Source organism: Parus major, chromosome 9 (genome assembly GCF_001522545.3).
Source record: "Parus major isolate Abel chromosome 9, Parus_major1.1, whole genome shotgun sequence".
In the NCBI taxonomy this organism is placed as follows: domain Eukaryota; kingdom Metazoa; phylum Chordata; class Aves; order Passeriformes; family Paridae; genus Parus; species Parus major.
Window position 1 is genome coordinate 5761086 of NC_031778.1, and position 19633 is coordinate 5780718.

The 19633-nt window shown below is 45.6% G+C and overlaps 1 protein-coding gene across 4 annotated transcripts in view; it reads left to right on the top strand.

The window, feature by feature from the left end:
* The first annotated feature begins 319 nt into the window (after nucleotides 1-319).
* The window catches only part of PPP2R3A (protein phosphatase 2 regulatory subunit B''alpha), a 56357-nt gene continuing 37043 nt past the window's right edge, over nucleotides 320-19633 (top strand). The window contains exons 1-3 of one of the 4 annotated variants that reach the window (XM_015637707.3): nucleotides 320-1617; nucleotides 1964-2152; nucleotides 15717-18132. In XM_015637707.3, the coding sequence (XP_015493193.1) occupies nucleotides 16159-18132 (1974 nt within the window). In that variant the 5' untranslated portion in view covers nucleotides 320-1617; nucleotides 1964-2152; nucleotides 15717-16158. Of the gene's footprint in view, nucleotides 1618-1963; nucleotides 2153-4110; nucleotides 4178-15716; nucleotides 18133-19633 lie in introns of those variants that run through there. The other 3 variants (XM_015637708.3, XM_015637709.3, XM_015637706.3) reach the window with 3 other exon arrangements.

Genomic DNA, 19633 nt, shown 5'->3' on the forward strand with positions numbered 1-19633 from the left:
GGACTCAGCCTGGAGAAAAGGAGGCTCAGGGAGGACCTTCCTGCTCTCCACAGCTCCCTATGACAGGAGGATGCAGCCAGGAGGAGGTCAGGCTCTGCTCCCAGGACACAAGGAACAGGACAGGAGGACATGGCCTCAAGCTGCACCAGGAGAGGCTTAGGTTGGACATCAGGAGGAATTCCTCCATGTAAATGGTGATTAGACACTGGAAAAGGGGCAGCTCAAGGAGCTGGTGAAGTCCCCACGCCTGGAGGTGTTTACAGAAGGACTGCACGTGGCACTCAGTGTCCTGGCCTGGTTGACAAGGTGGGGATCGGCCACAGGTTGAACTCGATGATCTCAGAGGTCTTTTCCAACCTTAGTGATTGACTCTGATTCTGTAGCTGGCCACTGGGACCTTCACTCTGGGCAGTAACACTGGCACAGCGATGAGCACCACGGGCTGTAACTGGTCAGGAAGGCTCGTCACACTCACAAAGTGGGATTGTACAGCGGAGCAGGAGCCCCTGCAGGGGTACCCAGGCTGCACAAGGAGGGCTGTCCGGCTCCCCCGGCACCACAGCGCCCGCCAGGCACTGGCCCGCACCTCCTCGGCCAGCCCTGTGGGGAGCAGCACAAGCCGTACTTATCCCTCACTGCGTGGCTCACAGACCACAAAGTGGTGATGGAGCAGCACGAACAGTGCCTGTGCACGCTTCCACCTGGCGTTTGAGCTGATGAAACATCGAGTCGGGGCCAGTTCAGTCTCAGGCAGGCGTGTTTTTAGCAAAGCCACTATGCTAAAAAGTGGCACTGGCTTCTGTCACTTTGTAGCACACAGGGACAGGAAGAGTCAGTGACATCACCAGGGCAAGCGCGCATGAGGCGGGGTGAGAAATCGGGCATCTCCCCTTTTTCCTTGCGGGCTGACAGGCTCTTTGGAGACCACTGATTTCCTGCTTTGGAAGAGCAGTGGATTGGATTGTAGGGCGGCCTTGTATTGTCATGTAGCAAAACCACTCCAGACTTTTGCTACGTCAAGACTGGTTCAGAGTTTTTTTAAGTCTTGGGATTGAACAAAATTGCAAAGACATAGTTAAGCATTAACTTGCTACTGCTTCCCCTGTAATCATGGAACCAAGCAAACATTCCTGTTCTCCTATAGTAGCAAGCATTACATAATGGCCTTTGTTTTGATACTAAGAAAATATGAGTGTTGTCTCCTACATTTCATAATTTCACAGTGTTGCATTACTCTGTGTACTTTGGGGCTCATCCAAGCCCAGCTGAAGTGAAGGGGAAAATTCCTCTGGCTTCCAAACCCCACAAGTCTCCAAGGGGAAAGAGCACACCACAGCACTTCGGGTACACTTGGCTCTTTTACAAACTTTGCTTAGACCTACCTGGAGTAGTGCAAGAACTCATCAATCCAGCACCTCTTCTGGGAAAGCTTTCCAGCTCTCTGTGGAAGAACAGCAACCTCCTGCATTTGCCACCTCTCAGATTTCCTGAAAGGAAGGGGGTGAGAGACAGAAAAGGTCCATGAATCTCTTAAAGATACCACCTTACCCAGGGTACACCATCTCAAAGGACTTCCTGAGATACCTGCCCATCCAAATTCACCCCCAGCCAGGCAAGGTAAGCTGATATTGTATTTCCTGAGTTTGTTGGCTCAGGCTCAATTCTTATATTCTTTGTGCCATTTATCCCAAGTGAACTGGTGCACAATAGAGTCTCTAAAGTTGGGTTTCTTTTATTAGTATTTTAGTATTTTACACCACTCAGGATGCATCTCAATATCCCTAATTAAACTCAGTGTTCAATGAGCAAAACTGCTCTGACCTTTTCAGAGCACAAAGGGAATCAGCCATGCTGCTGTTTACAGGGTGGCAGCAAGTTAATGCTTAACTATGTTATTGTAATTTTGTTCAGTCCTTCAAGACTGTTTGAAAACCCATGTGACTGAAGCACAGCTCTTTTCCAGTGCATGACTGACCTGTGTTTGGCCTTGGATTGGGTTTTGCAGTCAGTCACTTGCCCCAGTTGCCTGTGCATGTTTCTCATGCCTGAATGTCCAGTCCTGCAGCAGAGGACCAAGTGCACTTCCTGTCCTGCATGAATGACCAGGGAACTGTGAGGCCAAGGAGGGAAAAGTCCCAACAAGCAAGTTCAGGTCAGTAGATTGCTTTGGTAGGAGATATTTGCCCTTTTCGATGTTGCCTGCCTGCACTGACCAGTAAGTAATGTTTTCTTCCTGAGCTGACTATGATAGTTTAGTACCATGAAAGGAGTTTACCTCTGCAGGGAAATTAAGAATAAAAGGCATCTGAAGGGGCTGTGGATGACAGAGTTGCTTCCCTGATCTCTAAGAATGGAATGAGAAGAGCTTTTAAGACTTTTCTGTCAAGTGCTTCCTAGTGTTTTTAGAGTATACTAACAGGTTTCTAGCATGATTCACACATTACTAAAATGAAGAGGAACAGCAAAAGGGAGGCATCTGGAATTGACTTTTGGGGAGGGATAACATGGCTGAGAAGGGAGGTACAAGGAGAAGTGCTGGGAGACAGTGTTTGTGAGGGAGAGAGAGAAACACTGGAGTGCAAGAGACAAATCTGATGTGTTCCAGCTGAGATTTTGAGCTGCCCTTGTAAGCTGTGAGGGCATGTGAGGTGGCAGGTTGGCCTGTGTGTGCAACTGAAGGGAGGGGCTGCTGCAACCAGACAAGACTAAAGCTCCCTTAGGGAAAGACCCCATGAGGTTGGCTTGACTATCGCTGAATAATGGCTTACCTGCAGCTGTGTCCAGGTGTCTCTGAGCATCTCCTCCCCTAGGTCATGTCTGATGATTGCAACATGATCTGTAGTGCAGCAACACAGCTGCCAACGAAGGGTCTGCTCCGTGCTGAGGTGCTACAGCTGCCTCCCTGTTCCAGCTGCACCAACAGGGCTCTTTCCCTCTTAATTTGTACCTTTTCCCAGAGGATGCTGCTTTGCCGGAGGGCACTACTGATGGCCTCCAGCCACTGAGGGCTGAAAGCTGTCTGGAGGAAGAGATGAAGCAACCCTCAGTAAATTTGCAGACTGTGCCAGGTTGGTTGGGAGTGTTGATCTGCTCAAGGGCGGGAAGGCTCTGCAGAGAGATCTGGACAGTCTTGACCAAAGGGCTGAGGATAACAGTGTGAGGTTCACTAAGGTCAAGTGCCACATCTTGCATTTGGGTCACAGCAGCCTCTGCAGCTCCAGCCTGGGGCAGGGATGCCTTGAGAACTGATCAGCAGGAAGGGACTCTCGGATGCTGTTTGACAGCAGCTGGATATGAGCCAGCAGTGTGGCCAGGAAGGCCAGTGGCATCCTGGCCTGTATCAAGAACATTGTAGCCAGTAGGACCATTCCTCCGCTGTATTCAGCATTGGTGAGGCTGCACTTCATTCAGTTCCAGGGCCTTCACCTCTAAAAGGACATTGAGGGGCTGTAGCATATTCAGAGAAGGCCAACAAGACTCGGGAAGGGTCTAGAAAACATGCCCCATGAGGAATAGCTGAGGGAGCTGGGTTTGTTTAGCTTTGAGAAGGCTCGGGTTGGGGAGACCTCATCGCTCTGCACAACTCCCTGACAGCAGGCTGTAGTGACGCGGGGCCGGTCTCTGCCGTGCCTTCAGTGAGACGACAGGAGGAAATGGCCCTAAGGCAAGACAGGAAAGAATCAGATTAGCTATTAGAAAAAATATTTCACTGTTTGAGAGGCCAGGCACTGGAATAGGTTGCCAGGTAGGTAATGGAGTCATGGTTCGTGGAGGTGTACAAGAGGTGTCTGGACCTGGCGCTGGTTGATGTGGTTTAGGCGTTACAGTGGCAGTGCTGACTGCATGGTCAGACTGGATGATGTCGGAGGTCTCTTCCAGCCTTGAGGGTTCTGTGATTCTATAAGGGCGTTGGTGGCGTTCCTGAGGGAAAAACAAAGCAAAACCCGCCGTCCGCGATGGTTGGAGAGCCGCAGGCGGGGCTGAGGTGAGGACCAGCAGTGAAGAGGCCCCAGGCTCGTGAGGCGGCCCGGGGGCTCTCTGAGGCGGGACCCGCCTCCGCCCCCCGGCGCTGGGCGGGCCCGGCCGTGCGGAAGGGGCGGCCGGGGCGGGCGGCGGAGCGCGCCCGGCGGCGGGAGCGGCGCTGGGCATGGCACGGGACGGGGCGCTGTCCCGGCGGGTACGTGCGGGCGGGCGGCGGGGCCCGGGCCCGGGGTTCGCCCTGTCCGGGACAGTAGGTCGGTCCCGCGGGGCCGGGGTCGCGGGGCGGTGTCTGTGGATGAGGAGCCAGCGCGGGGGTGCCGGTATGGGCGCTGGCGCGGTTCTGGAGGGTCTGGCGGGGTGTGCTGAGGGCGGTGGGGGCCGGCGGTGCCGCGCATACGCGGGAGGCGATGCTCGCCCCACACGCGTTGAAGCACTGGCGCTCCGTGGTGTCCCGGGCCGGGGCTGTGAGCTGTCCCCCGGAGAGTTGTCCCCAGGGACTTTGGCGTAGCAGGTCCTGAGCACAGCGTGTTCCCAGCCCGGGTTGGCCCGGAGGTCTTGGCTGTCGAGAGCTGGAGGTTAACTCCGGTGAAGGGGTCCTCAGGATGTTCCTTTTCTGTGATCACTTGCCCCAGTACCCTGGGTAGCTGGATCTTCCGTTATCTTCACTGCAGCTGTGAATGAATACGTGGTCGTGAAAGCAGGATTTAATTTTTTTCCCCCGATGTATTTCTTCATGAGCAAGAAAGGGAACAGCTTTGGCTACCAGACTCCTTGGTTCACAGGCAGATGAATTCGAGATTAAGTTGAGCATAAACTTGTGAAACAGTTCGAATAACGAGTGGAATGATTTATGAAGGAGGTGTTCCTGCCGGAGTAATTCTCTCTGCAGGTCATCAGACTGCGTTGGTCTCAAGTAATGTAAATATTTTTAAGCCTGGGACTAATTATATTACCTCTGTTTTTCCTGCTGAAGAAGGAAACACTGGGAGGTGTGCTGCTCTGTGCTCCCATCTTTGCAGAAATGCTGGCTAGGGAAGGATTCCAGAGCCAGGTAGTTCCCTAAGATGTTTGCTGTGAAGTGCTGCCTGCAAGGCAGGGCACATTTTTCTTGGTGGTGGTCTCATGGCTTTAGCTCACATGATGTGATGCCTGCTTCAGGAAATAACTCTTGCAAAAATTTACTTAACCAGTTCTTTTAAGAAAAAGAAGACCTTCTCTTGATTATTTATTGTCAGTCTCTCTAGCTTGTCAGGTCTGCTCTCTCAGGTTGTGTAGGGGGAGGTTATTTTAGTGAGAACTTAGAGGAGATTGTCAGTACTGTTAGACTTTGTTGTGTAAAATTATGTGTTTAATGTCTGCAGGATTCTGAGAAACAGAAGCATGAGGCAGTGGTGGGTTGTTTGGGCTTTTCCCCACTGTTTATATATCTGGAAATGGTAACAGTGTGTATCAGTTGCAACTGATTTATATTTGCCTGAAAATGAAAGAGAAAAATCGAAGTTCCCTGGTGGCACATGGCTGGTTTCCATTACCTAGACCTTTGCAACCACTGTTGTGTCATATTATTTTGTACCTGTAATTTGCACAGAGGTGCAATGTTAAAGGTAGCTGTGGGCAAAGCTCCTCAAATTACAGCTGACTGATGTGTGAATGCCAAACACTGCAGAGATTTTCTGGTAAAGCATCTATTTCATTTCCTTTAGCTGCAGCCTGTGGAGCAGGTGATGAATAATGTGGCTCAGGCAGTTCAGAAAGCTCTGTGGTGGAGCCCTGCTGTCTGACACTCATTGCTGGTAGCCCTGGAGGTATAAATATGATGCTGCATGGTGGAATTTGTTTTCCCTTTTTTTTTGATGGGTGGGGTGAGTGTTGGCTGGTGGTTTTTTGTTTTTAGAAGGGACCATTCTCCATAGAGAACTTCTCTGCCCTTGAATTACGCAGAAAACCTGACTTGAAGTAACTCTGAACTTGGCATGTCCTGATGCAGGACAGAGGTTGCTTTGACTTCATTGTGTAAATGTTTTCCAATAGTGATTGTACTTAAATGACTGCATGTTCTTCTTCCCCATAAGACCAGGCTTTCTCCTGTTACACTGAACTTTTCTGAAGGTTCAGTTAGAGCTTAGATCCTGTGCTCCAAATCTGCCAGAAATGGGACAGCAAAGTAGAACTGTTGAAGGAGGGGAATTTTCTCATCCATAATTAACGTAGTTGAGTGCTGTCATAAAGAACTGTTTTCATGTGTGTTATGGGACAAGAATCTTCCAGCAGAATTCACTGTGTACTTCCTCTGTTGCTTATGTCCCTGGGTCTGGTTTGTGAAATTTCTGAGCTAGGACTGCCAGGGCAGTTGTGACTAAGCAGGTGCTTTGCTTTGACCATATGAAACACTCCCTAATGTCATATACTTCGGAAAATCAGGGCTTGAGCACCAGAAGTGGATGTGTTCTCTTTTCAGGTCAAAGTGAGGATAATGCTGGAAAACATTATCAGTTTTAGTAATTAACAGTGTTAACAATTAATTGGTGTTTGATTAGCATGCAAATACTCTGCTGATGGAGAAAAGAATAATTCTGACTGCAGAACAGTGTATAGGTAGGATGCAGGAGGTAATATCTGAGGTCACACATGTAAAACATGAGCTAGTTAAAAATTACTTCATTTTAATGAAGATCGATGCAGCTTCACAAATGTGAACATGGCTGTCTGCTTTCAGTGAGGGAATCTTTGCATTTGTCTGGTTTTTGGTTTGTTTTGTTTTTTTTCCTGTGTGTATTGCTTTTCTTCTTAATCTGCTTCTATTTAAATACACAGGGAAAAGAGAGAAATTAATGGAAGTTCTCTTTACTTTGTTGTTATTTTGTAAATCTCCCTGGGTTAATAAAGGCACAAAATAAATTATTTCCTCAGTCTTACTGGGATGTCAGGTTAAAACACCTTTAGTTTTCCTTGGTAGAGAACAGGGGACAGAAAAATTAGGCTCCCTTAAATTGTGCATTGCTTTGAGCACACTGCTCTTTGCCTCTGGGGTGGCTTACTGAAGGCACAGGCACAAAAGTCTGTAGCAGTGCCAGACTTGCAGAATGTCAGGACATGCTGCACCTTTTGGTGTAATTTGTTGCATTTCGACAACTACTGCTGTTCACAGTGCGAGATGGAGGCTGGTAGGAATGGGTAGGAATGGTAGGAAGGTATGGCTGGTGGGAATGACAGCTCTTGGCTCCTGGGACTGTGCCTCGGAGGAGAGGGTGGGAATGCAGCACAGAGTCGGAGCTTTTCTGTCTCACTTGCTGCTGACCCATGGAATAGCTGTAGAACTCCAGCTGGGGCCAGATATGGGCCAGGAACTGAGGCTGCCCTGGAGAAATGGGCTGTCACCTTAGACAAAGAGAATTTTACCTAAAATTTTGAATGCCTGAGGGTTTAAGTGACCCCAGTGTGATACATGTATAACCTGAAGGAGTTACATATGTCAGCAATGAGAAATGCATGAGCTCTGAATAGATGAGCAATAAATGAAAGCAATTTTTTTTAGTTGTTATTAAACGTGTATTTATTCTGCAGACCACTACAGATGGCTACTCTGCTACAGGAGAAATTTAACTTCCAAGTAAGTTTCCAAAAATGGTTTCAGGGAATCTGTAAATTGTAACCTTAGTGCCAGCAAAAGTTAATGACCAAGGGAATGGTGTCTTGGACACCAATTTTCCTTTGTTATTTTAACACTTAAATAAGATCACTTTAATTCGTGTAAAGTGAATGGATACTCTTAATACTGAATTAACGTTCCAGGAACAATAAATTCATCTTGCTAATATAAAATTATCTCTTTCCATATACGGTTATAAACAGCCAGGAGACACATTACTTAATCAAGCAGGCTTTCTGACCTCTGCCCTGAGCCTTGCTAATTATGTGCTTTTGAAGCTTGTTCACCTCCAGTGTTTTACTGGTCAGTCACCTTATTTTCTGTCAGTGTGTCAGAGCTCAGGCATTAATTTTTCTTTTTCTTGTGTCTTGCTAAACTTCAGCATGTTTGTGAATATATTTGGGTCCTGATAAGTGAGCAAGTTTGGTGGTTCTGCACAGACATGGGGCTGGAACAAAAATTAATTGGCAAAGTATTTATGTGGAACGAGTTGGCGTTACGTGGAAAAATCGTGTGAGCTTTTACTCTCTTGCTGTCTCATCTGTCTAACTGGAAACCAGTCTCAAGGGGCACAAATTCCTGCCTGGTCAGTTTTAGTTCCAAGACTGTGCAAACGGAAAATTGAAGAAAGGTATTTCAGAAAAGCTGAAAAGGCTGACATCTTTCCTGGTACTGTTAACTCTTCTTCCCAGCTGTCACCCCCAGTGACAAGCTTTGCATTGCCTGTGCACTAGGGCTCCCCAGCAGTTTCTGGTGTGCTCGTGTTCGGGGACTCTGCTGGTGTTTGTGAAGGGGCTAAAGGCACTGGAGTATTAGATAACCCTGTCACTTAACCTGGAGGAGTTACACTGAATAATAATGCATTCACTAACTGCAAGTCAGTATTTTAAAACAATAGATTATGGTCTACTGCCAGGTTTATTTTTAAAAATCAGTGCAGACTATTATTATTGATACTAGCCCAGATCTTTTTATGTGGTGGACTTGCCTTATGTTGCTGCTGTAAATGTGGAGAGGTTGTATTTAAGTTAGTGTTGGGGGATTATTTTTCTTTTGGATAAATCTACCAAAACAGATTTGTCAGTGTGAAAACTGACTTCTCTGAATGCACAGTGACTGCAGAGCAGTGTTAATGGTCCTGCCACGGACAGTTAGGCTCAAGGTCATGCCTGCTTGGAAGCCTGCCTTGGTAAGTGTTCCCATTGTAGTGACCTCCATGGGTCACTGCAGGAATGCTGAAGTCCAGCTACAGCTGGTAAAGTTCGATGATCTGGAGCTCTTGGACAAGAAGGCATAAGAGACAAACAAACAAATATTCTGCTGTCTCTGGATTTTCAGAGAGAGATTAACAAAGGACTTTTTAAATGCTTCTGAAAGGAAATGAACTGGCAAGGAGCAGCAGCATAGCTTTCTCAGTAATTAATACCTGGTTAAAGCATAGGAAGGACTGTCAGCTTTTCTAGGGAAGAGTGATCACTCTTCACTCCCGGGGGGATATGTGTTAAGGCTTGTGTTGTTGAACCAAGTTATAAATGGCCTGGAAGAGAGGCTGAGTAATGAAGTGACAGTATATGCTGAAAATCACAGAATTAGGGTAGCAGAAACAAAAGCTGGCTGCGGTTGCAGAAGGTTCTCACAGTACTTGGTTATAGGTACTTGATACCAGCAGATGTAAACTAATGTGCACAAGGGATAAACAACTCCCTGTGCCTGTGCAGTGATGAGCTCATGAGAATCTGTGCCGTTCAAGAAAGAGATCTTTTAAGTAATGCAGATAAGGTTCTGTGAAACTCGCTCAGCAGCAGTCAAAAACAACAAAAAAAGGCTAATAGAAATGACATCTCTAGGAAGAGAACAGGAAGCAAACCAGCTTACCATGGTGTAAATCCATTGTGATTTTGTGTAATGAATAACATACCCTCCCAAAATTAGGGGCAGATAATCTCCCTTCTCCAAAGAGAGGTATAAAAACATGGCCTCTTGACTCTCTAGAACCTTTCTGGGTCTGTGGCGTCCTTTGATGAGACTTTCCCAAGTTTGCTGCATGCCCGTGTTTGTTTTACCCTGCTTCTTGTCGCACTGACCACCTAATTCTTGTGCTGAGGAGTAGGTGAGCGGTCAGACCCTATCTGCCCTTTCCATACCATTCATGACCACTTCCAACCTGAAGTGCCTGGTCCTGCTCCATCATTCCTCACAGAATAGCTGTTCAAGACCTCTGGATCATTATTGCTGCCCATCTCTGAACCTTTTTTCTGAGACTACATGAAAATATTGGTCTCTAAAAGTGAACACCTTCCTCTTGAATAGAGTGTTCTCTCAGTAGATCTCTGAGCATTTTACAAAGGACAATAGTATCTTTATTTCCTCTTGGAAGACAAGTAGGAAGAAGGATGGAGTGAGTTAACCCAGGTGGTTTTGAGAGCAGACACTTGAGAATGCATTATCTGAAAGCAGTGAGGCTGGAAAGGGGAAAACACTATATAGGGATAATACTGATTTTTGAAAGGCAGCTCAAATATTAATTTCTCCCTGTGGTTCTCATCTTCCCTGAATACTCTGCCCACTTTGGGTTCCTGTGTCTTAAAGTATGTAATTTAACCAGAAAAGCTTATGAGAGGGGCAGTGGGAATGCTTAGAGGTGCAAAGTGTCTTCTGCACTAGGAGAACTGAATAAGCTAAGACAAGGCAGAGGGATGACATGGAGTTCTGTAAATTTGGGAATGCTGTGGACAGTCTGCATGGAGGTGTAGTGTTTGTGCAGTGTCTTAGTACGAAATCTTGACATACTGAAGCTGGTGAGTGACAGGATTGAAAGGGGTGGTGGATGGTAGAATGTCTTGTCAAAAGATGCTCAGATTGCAAAAAATTTCTGTTGAGTGCAGGGGTGCTCAAGCACGTAAGAGAAAAATCCTCCAGTGGTTAATAAGTACACACAAACCTCATCCAGCTTCATGAGAGCTTCCGGCTCTCATGAGCCGGAAACAGTTGGAGGCCAGGAGAATACTCCTGAGAAATACCGTATGTCTTTCTAATACTGCTCCTTGAGCATTGGCATTTAACCACTGTTGGAGACAGAAATGGTTTTTCCTGTGTTCTTGTGTAATCCTGAAGGATGGGATTCATCCAATGTAACTCATCATCTCAAAACTAGATTGTTGAACTCAGTGGGGTGATCCTTCTTTTTGAGGTGCCTCCCTATCTGCACTGCCTAAAGGCAGCACCAAACACTTCATGGCTATGTAGGTGAGATGAATCCCACCTCTGCCATGTTTTTGTAAGAACAGTAGCAAGTTACAGGCAGAACTCAGACAAAGATTTATAGCAATGACTCTGAAGACATCTCTGAGTCTCTGGCACTTCTGGAAAATGCTAAGAGATGATTTGATTACACTGTGTTAGTACTTGTAGGTGAGGAAATTTGTCTTCTTGAGAGCTCTTTTAATTTAGCATAAGAAAGTGGGATAGGTTTTTTGGGATAGTTTGTGGAACCTGATGTTGAACATGCTTCAATGGGAAATGATGACCCTTTTTCAAGAATGTGTGTAATTAAATACTGAAGCACTTGAGAATATGAGGAAGTGTCCTCTGGTTCAAATAGAAGTGCTTACTCTGAGTAGGTCAGATCCTCTAACCGGGGTTATGAGGTGAGTTGGGATTTGTAGCCATCACAATTTGTTGCAGTTTCTACAGCATGAAATAGCTTGGAGCTAAAACCTTTTAGAAATAAAGATTCTAAAGGTTGTGGTTGCTGTGTCAGTGGTATAAGCCCCCGTAACCCCCAAATTGTTCAGGTGCAATTGTGAGTGGTTTCTTCTACTGTCCCTGAAATGTTTGCATGTGCATCAAATTTCTGCTAGTCCTGAGGACTGAAAAGCTGCACTTCTCACCTAAGTCCTACATATAAAATATTTCTGTTGCCATTAAGCAAAATATCTAAATATTATAAGCCGTAAGTATATAAGAAATACAGGACAAAGCAGCAACTCAGCTTTTGTTTTTTTTTCTTCCAAACTTCTTCAGTATAGTAAGAAAAGTTACTCTTTTTAGTCTCCTGTTCCTTTTTGAGAAGTAGTAAGTTGTGCAAGTGATGTCGAGTTGTTCATCAGTTCCTTTGTGATGGGATCCAAAATAATTTATTAAGTGTCTGGTTGTAAAATTTTCACTTAATTCAGCAGAACTGGATTTGTTACAAAAATTTATTTGAAAGAAACCATTACTTTGTTGTTTGCCTGTTTTTTCTTCTATAATCCATATAGCTTGCTCCCAAATCTGCTTTGCTCAGTAAATTCTAAACAAAACCCAATAATTTCTAAATAAGAGAAGGTGCAGTTAAATGCTTTTTGGTACTACAAGCCCTTCTAAGGGGGTAAGACCTGTCACCTGATTACACAGGCATGATGATGCACCTGAAGCTATACTGGTGATTTTCCAAATGACAAACCAGTTTTTCTTTGTTTTCTTTTGCAAGAATACCAAACTGGAGGGTTGGTCCTACCATGCCTTCCACTAGAAACAAGCGGTTCCACAGTGATGCTCGGGCCCTATCCTGGTGCAGAAAGGCTGGCTTACTCAATACTGTGTTATGGTGGTTTCTGCCTCCTGTTGCTAGTGCTGCAGATTAGTGTTCAAGAAGACTTTTGGTGAGTTAGAGACTTTCAGAGGTATTGGAGCCCTGTCCTGTAGCTTTCTAGTCTTCAGTTTCCAAGTGCTGGCTGACAGTCCCAATCTGAACAGATTGCCATTGTTCAGTTATTTAACTTCTGCATAATCTTTGCATGAATAGAATTTCTTGTGTGTCTTGTGGAATAACCTTTTATATAATTCGTATCTGCAATAATTTTTTCCTTTGGAAAATAATTCATGTCATCTTGCAGAGATAGGACAGACATAAAGCATTATTCTGCAGTCACACAAGAAGCACTATTCATTCACAGTTTGTGTTGTGAAGCCAGTCCTGTATCCCCAGGGCTGGGTTGGTTTCATGGCAGCACTCCTAATTACAGAATCTTTCTGAAGTGTTTCTGAACTGGGGACTGCTCTAGAGTCAAACTGGAATGAAGTTGCAGCCTGGAAAGAGCCAAGTAGGAAAGTTTCTTGATGTATTTGGTCTTTTCATTCTATACATGAGTCGCAGGTTTGAGTCACCCACCAAGAGTCACAGCTGAGGCTCAGCTTGAAGCCGTGATCCCAGATCTGAAAACAGGGATACTCCTCTCTTAGGCTTTGTCCTGACTGGGTTTGCATGCTGGATCATGTTCAATGGATCACACTCAAATAAAGCTGCACGCTGAGCATATCCTACCTTGGGCAAGGCAGTGGGAAAGGAGAAATTAGTGCTTCTCCAGCCCTTGAATAACCTAAGCATGTTTCTGCAGACAGTGATAATAAAGCAATTAGTAAATAATTACTGAGAAGACATTAGTTAGTGTGGTAGGAAAGAGGATATTGGGGTTTTGTATTGATGGTTTGATTACTTCCTCCTCTGTTGTAGCAGTAAAAGGTGCTGACAGCAGAGGCAGGAGGCAGCAATCCTGTGTTGGCCTGGGCAAATCTGTGTTTGCATTGTGTTGGTTTGTGACAGTAGCAGAGCGATACAGGCAAACTGGAAAGGGATTAGAGAGTGCAGCAATCATTGCATAAACACCTAAAATTGTTATTGGGCGTAGCTGGCAATACCAGGTTGAACAGAAAAAAAAGGGTCTGTTTATGCTGGGAATCTAGGAGACCTTTTCCTTGAAGGAATAACCTTACAGATGCAAAAACTTTATTGCTTGAAGGTGTCTTAAAGAATTAGAACTGGCTTAGTCAGTGATGTGGTGGGAGGAAACTATGCTTGGAGTGACAGAGAAGGAGACAATGAGTAATACATTATTACTCTAATTAAGAAATAACTTAATCAAGATGTAATTATTGCCCAAATTAGGTATAAACCCAAACTGTTCTTTGCTGCTAAAAGGAAGACCAGTCTTTTCTTGCTGTGTATGACAGAGGGAGGAAGGAGCCCTTAGGAAGTCCTATGCTTTTTGAGAAGCAGTATTAATTCTTCAACAAACTTGCTGTCCTGAGAGCCTCTCCTTTCTCCAATTATTATATAGCAGTGATATCGGGAAATGCCAGAAGGCTTGTTTGAGGCTCAGAAAAGGAAAAACAGCAGACCTCTTACTCTGATGTGTTGAAGGGAGTCCATGAATCAGTGGACTTTTTGGAGGCCTAGCATGAGTTTCCTGACAGAGCCTATGAAGGCATTGGGGAGTCAACAGCTCTTTTTGAACTGTGGATCTGATTGAGCAGTGGGTTTAGCACAGTGACAGTGAAGCCTGAGAGGAGTGAGTGGAGGGTGTGAAGTGTGTTCCCTGCCTTTGCAAGTGATGGTGTGAGCACCTCACAGTGTGAAAAGGGTTCTGTACACGCCCTTTTTCCACTGGCATCTTGACTCACTGCAGTGGCTGGGGCACACCGGGTACCTGTGTTTGTCCCTGGGCAAGGGGCACACCTTGTACCACGGCTCATCCCTGGGGAAGGGGCACAGCTGGTACCACTGCTGTTCCCTCGGGAAGGGGCACACCTCATACCTCTGCTCATCCCTCGGGAGGGCCCTCCCACGCCAGAGGGGCTTTGGGGCAGTGCCAATGGGTGTGGAGGGGAGCAGGCCAGGACAGGAGGAGCTGAGGAGCTGCTTGGCCCGCAGCTGGGATGGGCAGGTGGCAGCCTGTTACAGAGCCCAGCATGGCAGTTAGCTCTTCGTCCTGAATGCCATCTTTTCAATGCCTTATATAATCCAGAGAAAAAAATGGGAAAGGTTCTTTACCTGTGCCACTCCACATAACTGCAATGAGCAGACATGGCACATCACAAATTCCACTGAACTCTTGAATCAGTGCTACTCAATTTTAAATTAAGGCTTTAAAATATGTAAAATGTGAACATGTAGACTTGTGCTATCCCCAATCAGTAACTACAACAGCACCAAACTCCGAGGGCACTTGTCTTGTGTGTGCTGTGTTTGTCCAGGCTTTGAGCTAAGTTGGAAGGATAGAACTGTAGGGAGGGCAGTGCTTTCATCAGGTGCAGGCTTGGCCTTTCATAGTGCTGGATATTTGCCTTTGAAGAAACCAAAATAAACCCATGCTGTGGAGTGACTTAGCTGTGTGATATAATAATGTTTTATTACATAGATTTCTGTTTTTACAGGAATAGAGGGTGCTCAGAATTTCACTGGGATGTTTTCATTTGATTGTTCACGTATTAAGGAAGATGAGGCTATGTCTAAAATTCAAAACTCTTTAATCTGAGATTTGCTTTTTTTCATAACAAAGTTAAACAGCTTTTGAGTTTTTTTCTGGTGCAGTTCTGACCATGATGATAGGAAATGCAGCTGGAAATGACTGTGCTAAGTGTAAGACACTCAGCTCCTAGTTTTCATGGGCCTAACCTTTATACAAATGTTAGTATCCTCAATGTCTGCAGCAGTGGATTTAGTGTATTAAATATGCTGCTATTTATGGGTTGTAAGCGAAACAGTTATTCCTCCTTAAAATATATTGCTATGGTCCCAGAGACCTTGGTGAAAGGCTGATGGAAGCCAACGTGGCCTTTACTAAAGACTGTGCATTCTTAGAGCCATTCAGTTATTTTGCTGCAGGATTTTTACAGCTTTTTATAATCCAGAGAGCTTGGAAATCCTGAAAGCGCTTTTCTCTACTGCCCTTTGCCTTATCTTTAGAGCCTTGGAAAATGAAAGGCAGAAATTCACAACAGGATCAAAATGTTTTGCTCTACTAGAATTAAAGGTAATGTTTTGCTCAGTCTGGGGAGGAAAAAAAATTAAGTATAAAAAAAAAAATAATGAGTGGCTAAAATAGAGCTGTTAAAACGGCAGCACAGACAGCCTGTGTATAAATATAGGCCAACTCCTCAGCACTGCTCTTATATGGTAGATATGACTGAAAGAAGACTATCAGTCTACTCTGTTTTGTGCAGGCCTCTGTGCTGGTTGTTCTGTCTGGTGCCAGATGTTCAGTAGTAGACAAGGGTGCATAATACATGGCAATCATAATGACTGTCACCTTTATTTCTATTGCAGGGACCTGTGTCACCAGTGTGAGAGAGGAATCTCCCAAGCACGCTGTGGATTATTTGTGCATGCTACTGGATTATCTACCATTTACTGACACACCCAAAAGGAGAGGAAAAGAAATTATTGACTTGTCACTTCTGCCTAAGAAGTGACTGGATTTTATGGCCTCTGCTGGAGAAGCTACCTGGATGATTGGAAATGGAGCAGCTCATGCTGCACCTCTGCTGAGCAAGGTTTTCTGCAAGGAATACAAGCATCGAGGTGCCTTAAGTTAAACCATATGCAAGTTGCACTAGTTGTTGTAACTGTACTGCTGAAACCACTCCAGACTTCTCCAGGGCTTTCCAGCAGTAGCTCCTCACACAGTTTGGATGTTTCCAATTGACATTTGAATGTTTTCATCCAGTCTGGTGTGGCTGTGAAAAGTGAGCTTTTCCCTGTGAAGTTCATGGTGAGCTTTGCAGCCTCACTTCCCAGCGTGGTCTGTGCTATGGCAGCGACCTACAGGCTGATGGTGACTTCAGTGAACTGCTACAGCAGCGTGGTGGTAGAGCAGCACTCCCAACACACTGTGCACTACTGCACAGGCTCCTGCCAGCTCCTCAAACAGGGACTCACCTGCATAGTTGCACACCACAGTGTCTGTGCAGAGCTCAGTTTCCAAGATACCAACCTGGGCCATAAAATTCCTGTTCCTGAAAATGGTCTTGCCTTGGCTGGAAATGAGGACTATCACCAAATCATCCCAAATAATCCAAGAATCAAGAAGGGCTCTTCAGTGCAAGCATCCAGCAGTTTAAAAGACATTACTGGTGAGGCAATAAACCTTGCCAGTGGTAAAATAAAGGAATTCTCCTTTGAAAAGCTCAAAAACTCTTCCAGTCATGTGGCCTACAGAAAGGGAAGGAAAGTTCGGTCTGAATCTTTCAGCAGACGATCCTTTGATTTTGACTTGATTTATGGGCACTTTAACAATGATGAGAACTGCCCTCCATGTGGCTTTTTGCAGAGTCCCTCACCTGTGGAGAAATGGCAGGAGAGCAACGATGCTCCAGAAGTCACCATGAATCCTGTGGTACCCTTCAGCCCTCATTCCTTCCCTGAAGAAAGCTTCATTACCCAGATTTTAGAAAAACACAAGCTAGATGGTTCTTCTGGTGGGGATATTAAAGTGTGCCTGGACATCTTGCTCAAGTGCTCAGAGGATCTGAAAAAGTGCACAGACATAATCAAACACTGTATCAAGAAGAAGTCTGCAGATGTTGGTGGAGGGAACAGCAATGATCCCCTGGCTAATTCAGAGATTATATACATGAATCTGATGACAAGATTTTCTTCCTACCTGAAAAAGCTGCCCTTTGAGCTGAAGACAGCGGGGCAGAGAGAAGCAAGTGACTGGGCAGAGCTAGTGAACTGTTTCCATGGTTTGCAACAAACTCCCTTTCCCCTGGTATTTGGTGATGAGCAGCCACCCAGGTATGAAGATATCATTCAGCTGCCATCCTCAAGTGCAGTTCCTCTTGTCCTACCAGGTCAGGGTGAGGTGACAAGCACCTCCCAGTCCATCCAGACAGGTACTGTGAGCTTCACCTCCAACTCCCTGCCTGGTGTCCCTCCAGAGAGCAGCGTGAGAGCTGTGAAAGATGCTCTACCTCAGTCACCAGCCCCGAGCCCCTGCGACTGCACGTCTGCCACCGAGGCGCTGTACATCGAGGAGGAGTCTGATGGGCACAGAGCAGCAGGGACAGAGAAGAAGGCAGAGCAGAAGAGGGGCTGGCAGAGCCTGGAGTGCAGCTACGAGCGAGCATCAGACCTTCCTGCTGATGCTAAAGCAGAGCAGGCCAGGGTGGGAGATGCTCCTGAGAAAACTGCTCTTTTAAAACCAGTGTCAGATCCTGTGTTGTGTGGTGCCCAAGCTGCTGTCCCCAAGGGAGCCCAGACATGCAGTAGGGTGGACAAGGAGGAGATAGACAAACTGCTGCTGGACTTGGAGTGCTTCTCACAGAAAATGGAGAGTACTTTGAGGGAACCCTCTCAGAAGGAGGGTGAACCTGCCTCACTGCAGGTGTCTGGCAGGCAGGGTAGACAGGCTCCACCTCTGGCTCTTGACCCCAAAAGTAAACCTGCTGATCCCCCTTCTTCTTTGTCAAAAATCATGGAAACCAATGGTCATAAAATGGAAGAGGATGACAAAGCCCTTTTACTGCGTATTCTGGGAAGCATTGAGGACTTTGCCCAGGAGCTGGTGGAATTCCAGACAGGCAAGGGAAGTTTGTCCAAGGAGAGGGAAGTGATGCAAATTCTCCAGGAAACTTTAGCAACTCCTTCACAGTCCCTACTTGCAGGGCAAAAAAACCATGTTGGGGCTGCTTCCAGAGACTCTGTTCCAGCTTCAATTCAGCAGGCCCCAGAAGTAATAAAGGTAAGAGAACCAAACTTTTGATGGAATAGTGAATAAAACAAAGGTGGGAAAATGTGGGGGGAGTGTGGGGAATTATATATAAATGATGCATTGTGCTTTGAATGCTGCAGTGTGGAATGATGTATTCAACCTGGCAGAAATGTAGCCTTTATTTAAATACAAACAAAAAAAGGAAACTGAAACCCATGAGAAAATAAAATAGGTCCTGACATGGAGTTTCACCTTTGAGCTTGACCCTTTCCTGCTGGTGCTTCTGTAGACTGTTTGCTTGTGATTTAAATGGGTCCCTTATAATAGGGTGAAGTAATAATTACTTTAATAAGTAAAAATAATTACTTTATTTCTGGGACCAAATATTGGACTTCCTCTCAGCCATCCAGTAAGAACTGATTCTTCCACCTCTCCCTTTCCCATCTCTGAGCAGCTTTTCTCGTCCTTATCACTGGTTCCAAAAGAGACCAATCCTTTGTGAGACAAAGGACAGAATCTCAGAGGATTTAGTTCTGTTTTCCCTGTGAACTTTCACAGCTTCTTCCTGTTGGAGCTTAATGTGCCTGTTTTCAAAACTGGCCACTTTTGCCCAAAATTTGATGCAGTTCTGAAAAACTACATACATGGGTTTTGGTTACCCTACATGATGGTACTGAGATCCTTTTAGACCAGGCTTTCCAGGAGTTTCTGTTGTTGCTCTGGGCAACTTTGCTTTCAGAAAATGATATTCTGGTATTTCCAGCAAGGGAAAGAATCTTTTTCCACAGAGAGTGTAGAATTAAACAGCTCTAAAATTTCTAAAGTAATCCCTTGTAATCTTGCCTTGTACATTATTTTGCAAAATTTTCTAACGTGTGAGTTCAAACAAAAATGTGTTTGAAGTGTGACGCTGGGTTTGTGGCAGATTTTATGTAATGCTTGTAAATGGGATGCATTTATGCTGCCAAGTGGCTTCTCAGCGTGGTGCCTTGGCAGGTTGTGTTCCCCTGATCCCACCTAGCTGTGTGTTAGTTTGCTCCCAACCTGCCTTCTATGGACATGTGCTCCACAGCTCCCAGAGCTCTGCTCCTCCGTGCAGTCACATAACCCTTGCCTTGTGCAGATGCCCAGAACCAAAGACCCTGGGTGAGAAGAGCTGTTCTGGGGAGGCAGAGGATGTGGAAGCAGCTGGTCCCCTCAGCAGTGAGCACAAGGCACTGGGCTGTTGGTCTGCACTTGCCCTGAGGTTTGCTGTTATTTGTGGCATAGGTGTGTTCCTTACTAGGTGTAGCATCTAGAGAATATATCCATATTCCTGGACCACTCTGGATGTAATTGAAGCTGCATGTAAATTCTCAGTTGATATCACATGTGTGCCTCAATTATGCAAAATATTTATTGTATTTTCTTAAGGCTCATAAAACTGTTGTCAAATAGCTGGCCACATATGCAGAAACCCCAGAGTTCTGAGACTGATGAAAACATAGCATACCTTTCATTTGTGAAGGTTTTGACAGATTTAATATCCCTC